The sequence below is a fragment of the Nicrophorus vespilloides genome, unplaced genomic scaffold (assembly GCF_001412225.1).
Source record: "Nicrophorus vespilloides isolate i.1.1-1 unplaced genomic scaffold, Nicve_v1.0, whole genome shotgun sequence".
Taxonomy (NCBI): Eukaryota; Metazoa; Arthropoda; class Insecta; order Coleoptera; family Silphidae; genus Nicrophorus; species Nicrophorus vespilloides.
The window spans coordinates 156,712-173,464 of NW_017099184.1; the positions used below are offsets into that span (position 1 = coordinate 156,712).

General features: G+C 35.1%; 1 protein-coding gene across 6 annotated transcripts; it reads right to left on the reverse strand.

Annotated features, from left to right (window-relative positions):
- Positions 1-416: 416 nt before the first annotated feature.
- On the reverse strand, positions 417-15,453 carry LOC108564162 (nuclear receptor coactivator 1-like; the record flags this gene model as incomplete). 6 transcript variants are annotated; one of them, XM_017923101.1, is given in 9 exon segments in its annotated part: positions 417-893; positions 1,849-1,931; positions 2,595-2,819; positions 4,285-4,476; positions 5,120-5,369; positions 5,431-6,009; positions 6,083-7,009; positions 11,679-12,483; positions 14,434-15,453. In XM_017923101.1, coding segments are annotated over 9 exon segments (4,150 nt in total), but the record flags the coding sequence as incomplete, so codon positions are not given.
- Between the last annotated feature and the right edge of the window lie 1,300 nt (positions 15,454-16,753).

Here is a 16,753-nt window from a genome sequence, read left to right on the forward strand (position 1 = left end):
GTAATTGACAATTATAATCAAGTATGTACGCTATTACTAATAAGGTCTAGGAAAATTACCTAGCAACAGTAACATGGCGTTTGCCTATCACAATGTCCAACAAAAACGATCTCTCCAAATAACGTATTTTAAATTATGTATAAAATATTAACAGTTACTATTATTTTTTACTTTTTTTGGTAATGCGTAGCATGAACACTCACTGAAAGGAAGACAACACTAAACACTTGGATCATTATCTCGTCCGTTCGCAGCCCCCCATATATTTAATATATATATATATAAATATATATATATACACATATAAACACACACGTATATATCCACCCGCAGGAATAATTACATTTATAGACAATTTACATAAAACATCATAATAATCATCATCGACATCATCATCATTAATATTATCATAGCAATTTTATACCAATAATAGTAACAACAATAATAACAACAATAGCAACTATGAGTTATAAATTTATACAAGTCGTACTTAATATCCGGTGACCGGGCGAACTGGCGAGTTAATGAATTAATATTACTTCTTTTTATTATTTTTAAACAAGTCCAATATAATAAAATATAATATATATATATAATATATTCATTATTTATATAAATATAAACAAGTCCTGCGTTACATAATAATATTTACAATTGCACTCAGGCCCTTGCGCCTTCCCTTGCCGCTGCTCCGCACTACCCTAACCAAAATTGAACAAGCAACGTAGTAATGCACTTGATACAGCTAACCTGTCTAGATTACAGCCTGCGGTACTTAACCAATGAGGTACCTAGTAGTATATATCTCTATTATGTACAATCCGTCATTCCGACAAAAGTTTCTGCAGCAGTGAAGACTTGTGATCACCTTGTCGGCCCTCCTCCATAGTATTCTGCAAACAGATCATACCATTTCGTTAATACAAAATACGTAAAAATCTCAAAAGAAACAAACTACAATAAGAATAGATGAACAGAAGTACTATAAAAAAATGTAAAGGTACAATCCGCTCTTTAAACCAATAAAAAAGAAACTAAATAATAAAGCAACAGTTATATATTCTGCTTTAACATATTCATTAAGCTAAACTATAATATTAAAAGTATCTAATTTCTACAAATATCTATAAATATAAGTTATATAAATCAAAACTTCGTTTTACACTACTAATCTTAGCTTACTTAGAGTATATACAATTTCAAGTAAGCATATATTAATGAGTTTGTAACACGTATATAAAATACACGCTACAGTTGCAAATACAAAACTTTTGCAAGTCTTTGATCAGAACTATACAACATACTTTATAAGCATTACTTTATTTCTTGGTATTTTTAAATGATACCATAGGTAGTCTTTAAAAATTGCAAATGTTATATGTAAATATCACTTTCAGTTTAAAATGGTTTTGTAACGTAGTAAATTAATTATTTAATATCAATAATCGCAATATGATTATGGGAATTTTACATTAACATTATTAATGCTTCCATTAGTTATTGAAAAAGTTTTGTAATAATCTGGATTTCTCTGATTTTCTTTAAATCTTTCATAATTAAGAGTAATATTTATATTGCGCACAAACCTTAATAATGAGGGCGCAAAAATAAGATGCAATTAATAAAAAAAAACACACACGTAAAGCAATAACAAGACCAGTAAATAAAAACAAATTGTATTTTTTGTGCATAAATGATCAGGATGTGAATTACAATTTATATACTTGTTTGTTATTTTTTGAAGAATAAAAGCATTCTAGCTATTGTTATGTTCACGTACAATTATTATGTTAGTAAATGTGTAGCAACAAACAGGAGGTAAGCGCAAGAGAGGTGTGTGTGTCTTACCCTGGAGGTTGCTGCCTGCGGAGGAGACATTGAGCCCATATCTGACCCCATCGCAACCCAAAGTTTCGGGCTTTCACTCGCACCTGCACGCAACAATGTCATCATTGTACGCACTCCCTGCAGCAATACGAAAACTGCCTTCACTGGTTAAACATTTTTTTAGCACCATAAACTCTTTGTTCAGTCTCGTTATTGACGATGTGCTTTTTTTTTGCATGAAGGCAATCCCCGTATTAAACTGCCCCTCTGTTTTTAGTACGAAACAAAAAAACATTCTGGGTCCATAAAATACTGTACAGATGGGAAATCGTTGTTTCAACAACTAAATTTCGAATACTAGTTTGAACTAGGAAATTGACTATAAACGCGAAAAATATAAGTTTAAAATCTTGCAGGTATTTAGTATTTCTTAAGTTAACGGAGTCGCATCTGTAAGTATAATTTTGTTAAACAAAATATGGATGGGGAATGTACAACATATGATGGGTAATAAACAATTTACATTAAATTCATTACAAAATATACAAATAAAATTAATATATTGAAACTTTTTTCCCATTGGTCGCGACATATTTTTGACCTTAAGGAGTTTACCCGACCATGGACTTATCATTAAGTAAGCGGTAAATCGTTTTGTACAAAAAAAAACTTAGGAATCCCAAATAAAAAATATAAAGAAAAATAGTTGTAAATTGAACCACAAAAGAAGGTAGGAGTGAAGGGATTAAATTAGATCGTTCACTTACCGGACGTCTCGAAGGAAAGACCAAGAGCTTCCAGGTCAGAGCTGTTCACATTCTGATTCAGGAGTTGCTGTTGTTGCTGCTGCTGCTGCTGTTGTTGTTGCTGCTGAGTTTGGGGCCGTGTTGTGTTTCCAGTGGGAATTTGTTGACCCGTCCTGGCGCCAACCACCGCTCTTAACTCCTGGCGCACGTAGTCCGACGCTGGGCCATTTCCACCAGGAACACCTGCCATTCACAAATTCAGATTATTACATCTGCATCAAACTCAGTTCAAAAGTAAACACAGTGCATGCTCGTCTTTTCATTTTGATTACATCTTTCGATAAATTGTATAAGACGAGCTTACAAAGTGACTAATACACATATTTAACACACATTAAGTTTTATCTATAAATTAATTATTCTTATTGTAAGCGTCATAGTTATTTATATTATTTTTACAATATAAATATAAAGCAAGTACATATTTTGATAATCTAAATCAAACATTAAAGAAACTACTTTTCATCGAAGAATTAACAAACGCAATTGAGATATAGCATTTTTATAAATCTTATTTTAAAACTATTATTAAAATAGAATAGATAATATGATATTGAATAATATGTGCTATATTCATACGCCAAACAGCGCATGCGCAACTATGTATAATTTGAGTATTACTCTTATGCCTATCGTATAGAAGAACAAATCAATTAAAACTAACGCAGATAAAATGCATATGAACTACTTCATTTCAAACTTTAACAAGCACCATAAAAATTGTAAAAATAATATAAAAACCAGCATCGATTTAATCTTAATGACAACTAATATCCAGACCAAAGCCGACTCTGGTTTTGATTGTAAAATAGAAGTCTAATATAAGAATACTAATTATTTTACATTCAATCCGATTACGCATGTAACTAAGAAGCATAGTAATAAAAATATATAAATATGAATTGAAATATCCATTCGAGAAGCGTGCAGTTAAGTAAATACCTCAATGGACATTTCGTACATTCATTGGAAGTAAATCTAATCTGTTAAATACAAACATTTATCGAGTGAGGGTGGTGTGGGATTTAAAAACAAATAAATTGATTAAAACACACAAATCAAGCAACACTTATAGAAATTAGAGAGAGAGAGATAAAGTAAACATAAAAAGCGAAAAGTAAATAAAAAGAAAATATATGGCGGTTGACACAAACACAATATAATAAAAATAAATGATTATAAGATATTTTTAAGTTGGAAATGGTTGGATCATACATAGGCAAGGATACAAATGATAAATTCCAAATAATGGGGGTAGAGTGACAAAGGAACTGGGATTTTCATTAAGGCTTGAAATCCCATTCACATTTTTTTGGCAGATTGTTGATGTATTTATACTTTTTAGCACAGCGATGATAATTTGAGGAGCACATGTACTTATGAGAGTGTGTTAGACACAAGGCTGGTGTGCCAAAAAAAAAAATATTTAAAAAAACAATAATTAAAAAAATACTAATGAGTGCTTGTAGCAGCAAATCCTTAGAATGATTATAACAAAATACCATTCTAATGATTTGCTTCAGATGAATGCTTGATGAACAATAATGTAGTATATAGTATGATATATGAAAGTGCCCCATATATATGAATATATCTGTATTTATTTTTGTTGATCTCTTTCTTTGTTTTGATCAGCTAGCCGTTAACTTACCGGCCTGTAGATGTGGGGGTGCACGTGTGCCCCTATCTGCACCATTGTAAGGTAACTGTAAACCTGTTTGATCGTAACAGTACGGGGAGGACTCTTGTTGGTACATCATAGGGTGATGAGGGTTGGGAGGAATAGAAGGGTAAGAGTGTGTAGGATGGTCCCTGGCGAATGGCCGGGGTGATCCCAGGCCACCTGTAACACACGCACCTTCCTCAGATACAACGAACAACTAACTCCGCATTAAAAGTAAAAAAAAGAAAACAGAAACAAATTGAGTTCTTCTTCCTTCGTATCGTCCGTATCAAGAAAAATGAAAACTGAAAAATGATAATAACGAGAAGGGCGAAAATGTCTTGCGCGTCAACTAAACTCTTTCCTCCTTTATACTCACCCACAAATTTAGTCTCAGTAATAATATTGTAGTAGTACGAGAGAATGTAACAGAGTAACTACCATGCATTTAATATTATAAAACTTCACTGCACGACCTTAGAAAATCTCTACTGTATGCATGGCCTCTACTATGTAGCAAAAGATTCATGCTCATCAAAAAGATATTACAACACTATAATCCAAAATCACCGAAGCACAGTGATATTTGTCGGTATCTTCTTTTTTTATAGTATTTAATAATAATAAAAGTAAAAACAATACAAGTATTTCGTTCACAAGAAACCCTCTACTATGATAACATAAGTGTTGCAATCAGAATTACAAAATATTTTATTAAAAGAGTTAGTTGTTATATAAATATACTGTACTCGTTATTTTGATTTGTAATTTTCTCTGATTAATTAATGTCAGTAGTATATTTGTAGTCATGTGTATAATTTACCTGGCAGTTGCGTAGTGGCTGTCGGAGCGCTATTGGTGCGCTGTATTCTCAGGTACTGGCTCTGACTATATCCAGAGTTAGGGGAGGCGGGTGGCGGAAAAGAATCAGCTGGAAACGGAGACTGCCTCGTGCCAGCAGCCGAACCAGGACTACCGATAGCCCGCGATTGCTGTTGCTGTGACTGCTGTTGTTGAGGTGCGCCTCTCTGCACCGGAAAACCACGTCCGTTCGGACCGATCACATAATTTCCCTAGAACCCAGCAGCAAAAAGTTGGTTAACACTGCATCTGATTTAGATTAATAAAGCTTACAGTAAGTTGGGCGTTCAGCATTGGATTCTGTTGCTGCTGAACACTCAGTCTGCTCGGTTGCCAGTTGGCATTCTGCGAGCTGGTTTGCGGATAGGCTTGCCGCGGTGAGAGTTGCTGGTTAAAAGGCGGTCGTGGGGATAAGCTGGAACCACCCTGTTGGTAATTTCCGGCTTGTTGTCCAATAGGACTGGTCATCTGAGAATGCGGCGAGTAGGGCTGCTGGTTATTGATTCTAGAGTTTTGCTGACTGAGTTGGTAGTTCGGCGACAACTGGGATTCAGGCACACTAGAAGAGCGTTGTAGTGAAACGTTCGGCGCAACCGTATTGTTTAGGAGGCTTTCTATGTTATCCAAACTAGGATTCATATCGGCAGCCGCATTGGACGGTATAACGACCTGTTGGCGGCTTTGCCGTTCCAACAGACGCCTTTTTTCTTGCTGTTGCATTTGCTGCTTGCGCTGCAACTGTTGGTTAGTTAGATTATATTGGGGAGTTCCGGGACGTAGGGCTGGACGATTCATGGTGCCCATGTGACTGTAATTCGGAGGTGGCTGATAACCATGATTAGGTTGGCTCATCTACGAAAAGGAAACATTAAAAAGAAATATTAGTTAGATCGCATAATTAGTGCATTGATTAAATTAAGCATACCGTGTTCGTGTTGTAAGCAGGCGAAGAGCCCGGCATTGAAATCGTTGGTGAAGATGGACTTTTAACGGCAGTCTCGCACTGCATTAGTGATTTTTGTATAATGTTGATTGCCATCTTCTCGCTGATGGCATCGTTCTGTGTGTAATTGTTGGAATTGTTCGGTGGCGACATGGCATCCAAAAGAGTTTGTATGTCATTCTGGTTGGTCATCACGGCATCTGGTACGATGTCGATCACCTGGTCTAGGATGATTGATAGTAATGGATCCGAAGAGGTGGTATGCATGCCGAGCCACATGGAGGAGGGGGCAGTGTCGGTACTGGAGGTGGCCGGCGAGGCGTAGGTCGAGTCGACGTGGTTATACTGTCGGCTCGGATTTCGTTGTTGTATATTGCTTTCCGAAGCGAGCATGATATTGAGGTAGTTTGTGTTTGTCGGCCTTCCCTGCATGCGGGAAGTGTTCCGGACACTGTTCATCATGTTTACATTCGGCTGCATTCTATGATGATTTTTGTTTAAGTTGGCGTCGATACGCGGCAGTTTTTCTTGAGGCGTTGCCGAGATCACACTGGCAGGTATGGGAGGTATAGGTTGATGATTTGAAGGTGTCTTTGCTAAAAGCCGAGCCAACATTTTGTTTTTCTCGCACAGTTTGCTTCCAGTTGATCCGGAAGAAGTCACATGCGAGCCATCGGAGGATCGTTTCAATGGATTATCATCGCTGTCATCGCTAGAACGCTTTTTCGCCCTTCCTGGATCACCGTTCGGTGGTGCCGAATTATTGTTAAATCCCAGGCTCTGGAGTAGAGTGTCCGCTTTATTCGGTACTTTCTCGTCATCTTTCATTAGTACGTGTAACAGCTCACTGCCTTTCTTCAAACCAGCCCTGGTCTCGACATCATCATCATCACTCTTTTCATTTAATAGCTGCAACATGGATATAAATCAGTATTTCGTCACCAAATAATAAAATTTAAAAAATATATTTGAATTATATATATATATAAATAAAGAATATTCCCAATCACATTACGTATAAAATAATTTACAAAAATAAGTTGATTGTCAGAAAATGTATATCCTGTTTACGAAGATATGTCCTCAGTAGTTATGTTATTATAAATAAAACAGTATATTATTTTTCTGGCTGATTATTTCAACAATAAAAATTTTTAATAATATTCTAAACTGGGCCAAATAAATAAGACCTATTAATTAACCATAAATTAAGACATAACTCGAAACTAGAGAGAATCATTATAATTCAAAGACTGTTGTCATATTTATGTTTTAAACATGGATATTTATAAATTTTGAAATAAAGTAAAAGTGATTAATTAATTAAATTTATAAACAAACTTCACTAATTATCGCCATTTCAAAAAGATCCTAAAATTCTTACAACGTTGCATCATTATTAAGAAATTCAAAGAAAATTATAAAATATGATAATACACCGAAGGCACACAATGTTGCATCGGATTAGACAGATTTAATCGTGGTATAGGTGTTGCCAAAAATAAATAAATCCATATGCATTTATATATGTAAATCTATCAAAAGCTAAATTTCACCAAGTTTTAGAACCTTTTAATGAAAATCATTATGTACAACAGTCAGTGGCGAATTAAGAAGATTTGGGGCCTCGAGGAAAATTATTGTTGTTTACGCATGTTCGACTCCATTCCAACATAGCTAAACCTGCTATATGTTCTTGTTTACGCGTAAGTTCAGTTTCCTTCACCGACCATTGCCGGAACCGAAGCAAAGATAAGAATTGTTCAAACTTGAAAAATTATGTTTTGTAAGTTCCACTGATAACGCAATATAAGTTTTCGTTTTCATAATTGCCAAATAAAAAAAATAAGTAATGATATTATAGTTTATTGACAACATTTTATTCTTTATATATATGGACAGAATTGCAAAATACGGTTGGTTCCTATAACAGGAAATTGAGGACAATGCCGAGATTTAGCGATGTTAACTAGTTATTTCATCGAACGACATTCCGATTTAATTTTTCCTATGGTTGCGATTTATATAATCGGAAATCAAATTTATGTTACTACTCACATTGACTTCTGTGTGACGTAGCCCAGTTTTGTGTAAAGAACTCTTGACGGCACGGCGAGAACATTTCAATTGCCAACTATTCGCGTTTTCCTTGAAACTTTCAGCTTCTTCGCATTTTAAAACGTACTTGATTAATAATAACAAAACGAAATCAGAGAATGAATTTAATATGTTTAATGACTACGTCTTAAAAAAAACGAAGATAAGATTATATACAAATGTATATGTACTTATATATGTATTTATATATATATATACTGTTGTGCAGGAGAGTAAATGGTTGGAGAATGCGAAGAGAGTGGAAACTGCACAATGTGCAACGGAAGTTGTTTGGGGGAGAAACCGAGAGGGCCGCACAGAAATAGACGCATTTGGGAACCGATTCTCGTAACATGGGCATGGGCAAAATATCGACCGGAAAATGTGAATTATTTAGAAATTACACACACACACAAATGTGAAAAGACGAACAGCAAGAAGTAATGAAATATTACGAAGCGCGAAGGTCAAGGATAATATATAATTACATCACGAAATATTGACCTAACATTTTGAAATTGAAAAAGTGAATACTTTCACTAATTCTATAGAACAGAAATCTATATGAATGTATAGTGTATACTGATAATGAAAAATATTGTCACTTCGTAGGCCACTTCAAGTTTTATATCAACAGAAAGATTACAAACATTACACATGACGATTTTAAAATTATATATTTCGTTAGCGAACAAGTGAATCAATGCAATGGCAACGATAAAAAATAAATAACATAATAAAATGACTTATAAAAACAACCCTACGTACATTCTGCTGGCTTACCACCATATTCCAGGTACTTTAATATTAAACCACTTTAATGGCGCCAGAGAGGAACACTGCCACACTTATTTGAAGTTGCTTATTGTTAAACTGCGCGAAGCACACTGAAGTGCAATTGTTATAGAATCATAACACAGGATAATAGTGAACAGCGGGACTGAGTCACAGTAGTACCCGCCTACTAACCCAACAGGTAATAAGCTTATCATATTATTTTAGGAATTGCCAACTGCGAGTAGATTTTGATAACGCTGCCAACTGTAAAAACTTAACTGACTTAAGGCGTTCCAGAGCAACGAGGACATACGAACGGCCAACCAATACCAACCTCCTATCTCCTTCCTTACCATTCGCCTGTCGTATACACCTATCTATAGGCACAAACGCTACATCCAAACATACATACGTTTGCGACGCAAAGTATATTGTCTAAACATCCCAAATACACAATACAATTAACTTAAAACAAATAAAAAAATATATTAAATAATGTTATTGATGAATAAAAAATTAAAATAACAATGTTAATAATAAAATTTCGTTTCATGCATTTCTATAACTTTCAAAATAGAAAAAATACGCAATTACATTATTTAATTAAAAAAATATATGATGAAATCTCGATTATTATAATAAAACAATACTTTAATAATAAAAATATGTTACGACGATATTAAAGACACAAAATCAATGTTCTTGTCAATCAGGAAGAAATGAGAAAGACTTTAAGCGAAGGTGTCGTCATTTATATAAGCCCGCTTATATATATGTTATCTATTGTAATTAAAATTGATGTAAGACGAGTGAAAATATAAAATGGCGATTGATAAATTAATTGGTGAAAGAAATAGTTCGAATTTCTTCAGATACGAAACGAAAAGGTGAGTCACAAAATAGTGGTTCGAGCGTTCTTCGGACTGTGATTGTTCTTTAGAATTCGAATGAATACATACCGCGGATAATGTGAATTGATTACTTTCCATCATATACGTCGTATTCCCAAAATCGATAACAATTAATAAATAACTAATACTACTAAACAATAACACTACCACTATGACGAAATAAAACAGAATTACTCGCGAATCAACTATATGTATTCTAAGATTTAAAAACGACACGAGGTTGTGTTCTCAGTCCGTTCTGTTCGGAACCGATTTTAACATTTTATTGATAATAGACGAGTTTCCTGCGCATTGATAACCAATACCTAACTATAAATAAAATCACCTTAAAATGTTTCACTCGAAAATATGAACGTAAATAAATAATTATCACACACGTTGATGCACATACACAACTTCAAGAATGCAAAGGACATTTTGATTCAATCAGGAAAGAAATTAATGTGTCACAGGATCTCACAAAATGGCCCTTCCTTTTCTCTCCCTTACATGCACAACACGTGACAAAGAAGAGACCACATTTGGGGAATTCGCTACAAGAGAGAGGGGCGACTACCTCAACTACCCCTAAACTCAAAACTGATGCGCTGCTTCGGGTGGTAGGGAGATGAACGGAAGAGAAACCTTCGCACTCGGTAGAAGTTATGCTAACATATTTCTCAAAATAAATCAAATAAAAAGACATTACAGCTATTATTATTTTAAATATCGGAAACATATAAATAATCACAAGATTTGAAAATAAAATAAATTTAAATTCATGTATCGTTTATTTATTTGTTTGTTCAATGCAACGAAGAAGTATATATTGATTAAAATTCAATTCAAATCTAAAATTAAGTTAAAAACTAATCTATATATTTAATGAATTATTTAGAACTTATCAAACCTGTGGTCGACTTGAAGATATAAACCGAGCATTTTGTTTGGATGAATCAAACGTCATAAAGTCATATTCCACGACAACGTTTTCTTGTGATTGATAATTTTATATGAACTTAATTTTACTTAAACGTTAAATATAAGAAGAAAAAACTAGTTTTCCGAAAATAAATGTAGAAGGAACGACAGCTGAACGTCCAAGTATCTCTTAACCACTAATGACGTAAAAATAATACGACGGGGAACTGAACCAACTATTCTTTTCCCGGATTTAAAAAGAAAATCAGTCAGCACTGACCTCCACATAGTCGGAAAGCAAAGATTAAAAATCAGTCCCGATAACGAGATAAGGCATATTTAAACTCCGTCTCGAATTGGTTGAAACCAACAAAAATATACACGATGTAAGTATATTACGCGACATGAAGTACGTGTCTCGCAACATTTTTTTCATACTCGTCGCTTGTAGCCAATACAATCCGACAATAACTCTCATTGTAATATCAATTGAAATATGATATTAGGAGCAAACATAGGCGCGCGCTCGTACCAATTGCGCAAACATTTGCCATTTTCTAAAAGTGAAAACACATTTCGAACAGGAAAACAATAGTAATATAAACCTATTCGGGGTAGTGAAATATAAAATAAATTAAAGTCTTTCGCTCAAGCAAGATTATATGACGGTTCGGGATAATAAATATTTATACGTTGACATTGCTGGTAGAGAAGAACCTCTACTGATTTTAACGCGATACAAACGCACCACGCACAACCTGAGATAAAATATTATCTTAGGGTGCATATATTTCTTTTCTCTCTTTCGCTCTCTCATGCGCACTTCCTTATTTCTTTATCTAGGCTCTTCTCATTTTAAAGTGAAATAGGAAAAGTCAGGACACGTTTCTTACCTGTAACAGCATACCGCCAGCGGCGGACGGTTTTGGTAACTCCGATGTGCCAGGTAGTGAATTCCTGGTAGAGGGATGCGTCCTGGGACTGCCCCTGTTGTCACCTCGGTTTTCGTCCTCGTCGGTCTGATTGAGCAGCGTTTTCAAAATGGTATTATTATTCCTATTCTCACTATCACCGTTATCATTATTCGGCGGCTTTGTCAATAATGTCCTTAGCCTAGCCGAATCTGACATATCGTCTAAAACGTTCACTTTGGTATCAGGTTTTTGTTGTTGCTGCTGCTGTTGTTGATGTTGTTGTTGATGTTGGGGATCTGTTTCCATTGAGAAACTGGGTTCGGTCATAGGACTGAAGACATAGGTACTGCTGTAAGGGGTCGATGGGTTAGGTACGGTCGGGCTCGGCTGGGCGAATTGGGCTAGTGGGCTTTGGGCAATAGTAGTCGCAGGGCTATAGACGGGAGCACTCGGAGGTCTCGGAGTCGGCGTCGACACCGGTGTTACGCTCTGTCGCGAGTCTGGTCGCTGTTCTGTCCAGTTCGGGGAATCGAGGGTGTTAGTAAGGTCCCACGTGGACGAGGGGAAGTCCAGGCCAAATTGCAATGGATCATGATGGTCCAGAGTGAAAGTAGAGAACATGGACGCGTTTGCGTTCATAAGGTTACTGGACGACGTTGTAGAGCTGTCGCTACCGGAACTCACAGGAGCCCCATTACGAGTACCATTCACGACACTCGTCATCAATGGCCCACCCACACTACTGCCACCACCTGGATCCGACGGACCAGTGCAATCATTATCACTGAAAATCAAACATTAAACCATAATTAGTATAATCTCTTATTTTTTGTAATGTTGTAACATTATAGTAAATACATAAATATTCAAGATAACAATACTAACATTACAATCACGAATGTTCATGTTTGACCAATAGAATAACGTTAAACAGCTCTTCTGCTGATAATTTAAACTGTTAAGAGAAAGTTAGTGAAGTTGCAAAGTCCTATTTTCTTAGTGATTTGAGTTTTTGATTTGAAAATATATATTATGTACAGTGGAAACTCGCTTAACGAGTTTAATCCATTCCAAAATTTCCGGATTTTTACTCGTACAGTGAAACACGTTTTCCCATATAAACTAATGTAAATTACGATAATGCGTTCCTTGTCGTAAAAAAAGTATAACTTGGTCTCGACAAATAACATCTGAACACAAATTTGGAAATATGTGTGACCACATACATCAATAAGATGCAACTAGAATGACCACTAACACTAGGAACTTTCTTCCAATTCACACTCAGTGAAGTGAGTTTATACTTGTTTATATTACTTGTATCAATTCGGGGACTTGGTGGAGGTCTCTTCATACGTTTAATATTTGTTTATAAAAAAAAGCGTACATAGTATGTTTATATATTTTGCATTTACAGCAAACACAAATTATATTTGCAAAATATAGTCCGCTTTAAACAAAGATGACAAAATCGTAGACGGTTAGTATATTAAAAAATACACATAATGTGTACACAAGTTTTAAAAATGAAGTAGCTGGCGCACAATCCGGGACTTCTCTTCTCATCGTCACTCGTTATGCGAAACGTCGCTCGTTAAGCGAGTCATTTTTCTTACAATTCATTTTGCTCGTTAAGCTAAATGCTCGTTATGCGAGGTGCTCGTTAAGCGAGGTTCCCTGTATAACCAAACTGTTATAATTCTATTTTGCTATAAGTAATCAAACATATTTTTTGTTAATTGTCCAAAATAATTTCGTATCTTTAAAGCAATCATTAACGATGCTAAAGAATATAATTATAATTTATCACATGGCGCTACATTTGAAAACAGTTTTTATAAACAAATTAAAAAGGGCAAAAATACAAAGATGTTTACTTCGTCCAGGAAGAATTATAAAGCAGAGTAATAATAAATAAATATTACATTTTAATTACTTCATTACATTAGTTTGGAGTGTGACATAAATTATGTTGATTACATGACGTGTTTTGGAAATCCCTGGTCATCAGCGGAGCTCCTGTATGGAGCTTTCTAAATATACGATAGTCGTACGACATGAAATATTGAAGTTAATGTTTTATAATTGAATTATTTGTGGTTGATTTGAAAAGGTGGGCAATGAACACGTCGCCGCGAAATTGTGCTGTACAAAGTGTAAATAAACCAAAAATTCTATAAACTGTGGATTAGACACGAAACAGTTGCAAGGATGAATCATGTCCATGGAATATTATATTATATAAACAATTTTCCAAAAGTACAAGTCAGTTCTCGATTTTGCTTTTGTTATTGATGATAATGGACGAAGACGTACAAAATTTGTTTTCTATTCCGAAAGAACAAAACATGTTATTAAATCGGTATGGACAAACAAAAACAAGACCGATTGGTAAATAGATTTGAAATGACTTATTGCATTGTGAGTGTGTGTGCAAAATGCAGACACGACTAAAAGACTAGCAACACGAAGAAACTTACATCGAGTGTGATGCATGCACACACTTCTTAGCTTGCATCATCGCTTAGAAGGATTTGGTAATGTGAGTAATAAAAATAATAAAAGCGCAAGCATCAGCACTGGAGACTGTAATAGATTATTATGCAATGAATGAAATTATGCATTCATAAAATAAAGTATTTATTTCAATATAGAATGTAGAATACACCTGACTGTGTAAGGTGTGTCAAATAAAATTGTGATTTATTAAGAAGAATAGATAGCAAAGTCTCACCTGATTATAGAGTGCGTCGCCATTACAAATTCGGAGTCGGTGGACGAATGCGACTTGAAAAGCTTCGATTTGGTTTGGACTTGTACAAATTTATCGTGGCCAATACGCAACCGATATAAGCCGCTTGTGGACTGGCCCTCATTTATGGTTTCCTTGAGATGTTGCTGTAATTTGGGAAGATCCTGTTGAACACAGATGTCCTCCAGTTCTTTTCCAACGAGATCCTTGTTGAGGAATTGCGAATATTGGAACGAAATACCGGAAGAGTCGACGCCGATGATCTTCCAGTGGATATCGAGTTTTGTTGTGAATTGTTCTATGGCCGCCGAGCTAGCCACCTTATCGCGATGGGTAATCCTGCTCGCAACGCAAAGAAGACAGGGTCCGCCGTCTGAAGCGTCCTCTTCGGTAATCTGTCTCAGTGGTGTGCTGGAGATGTACATTACCTCGTATTGGCTGACCCTCTGCTGCTTCTCTTCCATGGATTCATCCTGATCGTCGGGTTTGATCAGAAGACGACAACTGAATGACCGCGATTTGTTGGTGGGCTCGCTGGCCCATCCAATGGACATTGGCAGAAGGGTCGCACTGAATCTAGCATGGTCACCATGGTGGATGAAATTGTAAATGCACTTGCCATGCACTTCTTCTCGTGTAAATTTTATATAGGTGGACACGTTGTCAGTGACATGCTCCACCTTACCTTCGCCGTTTACGACAAACAAGAATCCTTCTAAGGCCTCTAACAAAAGAGGCCCGTAGATCTCGTTGGAGAGAATAGGGGGTCTACGCTCAGACGATGACACTTCGCCCTGTTGTACGGGATCACTTGACTGGGTTGCAATCTCACGTTGTTTTATACTTCTTATTTGGTTGACGGTCTCCTGAAGGATCGCGCACTTGTCTGGCTTGACCGATATCGAGCTCATGTCCGCAAAACTGGCGGATATTAGCTCGGCCAGCTCCTCTATATAAATATTCTCCTGCTCGCGCCTCCTCTTCTCATTCTGGCATTTATTTCTGAAACAAAAGAAATAAAAATATCTGTTAACTACAAGAAAAAAACTCAACAAACAGCAAGGTACTATTATGTGAAATCGAAGTACCTTATATTAATATTGTCCCTAGCCATTTGTAGATTAGTCCAATTAACATTTTCAGAACATTCTATTAAAAAACCAAATATAAATATGCAACGCGAATCCCTGTCTGCCCAACACGCTTGCTTGCTCACGACTTACTGCACATGCAGTAAATAGAGTCCACTGTGCTTACATACACACATTTCAACATTTACCTAGTGCATATCGGCTAGATGGAACGGGACATTCTTCAAAGATATCCTATTTCTACAAAGATTTTAAAACAAAAAAAAACTATAAATATATCATTTTAAATTAATACTTGTATGTAGCAAGTGGAATATAATGCGTTACTGAAAAATCTACTTACACTTCAAAGATAAGATAACAATTACATATAATATATATATAAGGCAAAAAAAATATAGTAGTGATGATTAGTGACTTGTAATAGTGGTCAGAATGAAAAGTTTAAAAATAAGTATAGTTATTAATTATAATTGATAGCTTGTACTTCAATAAAAACTTTCTTATACTAAGCATCCAGAAAATAATAAAAAAAACACTTTATTTCACTTATATCAATAAAGGACAAAGAAAATAAATACTTTTACAATACCCGATTTATTTCCATCTGTTTTTATCATAAAGATATTTTTCTTTAATCACCTTCAAATCACATTACATTATGTACATTCTTTTAAATATAAGTGTTTTATTACACATAGTCAGCATAATAATTTCAGTGTATGTAAAAAAAACAGGTTCATATATAAATAAAATTAACAAAAGGCCGAACAAAATAAAAATGATTATTTTGTTTGCTTCTTAGATAATTTCAAATCTAAATTTCTATGAGTATTTCCATTCAGTATAATTCCAACAAACGTATGCAACCCAATATGCACGGATAATTTAATTTATAACTGCCAAATATGGAACGCGACCCACCATAATGCATCAAACAAGTAAATGACGAAAATTACATTTACTTGCATTTACTGATCAGACAATATAATGAGGTGAAGTGCTCTTTGGGTTGCGCAATTTGTATCATTAACACTCTACATCTAATTGAAACTTGTTACAATTCAAATTCTCATTATAATAGCATTTTCAATGGTTCAAACATACATTAAGTGCACCCGATTGGGACAGGAACTATTTTACTTTAACACGCCCTATGTTTTAAGACTTCATTACTACATGCAACCATAGATAATATTGTGTATTGTTTC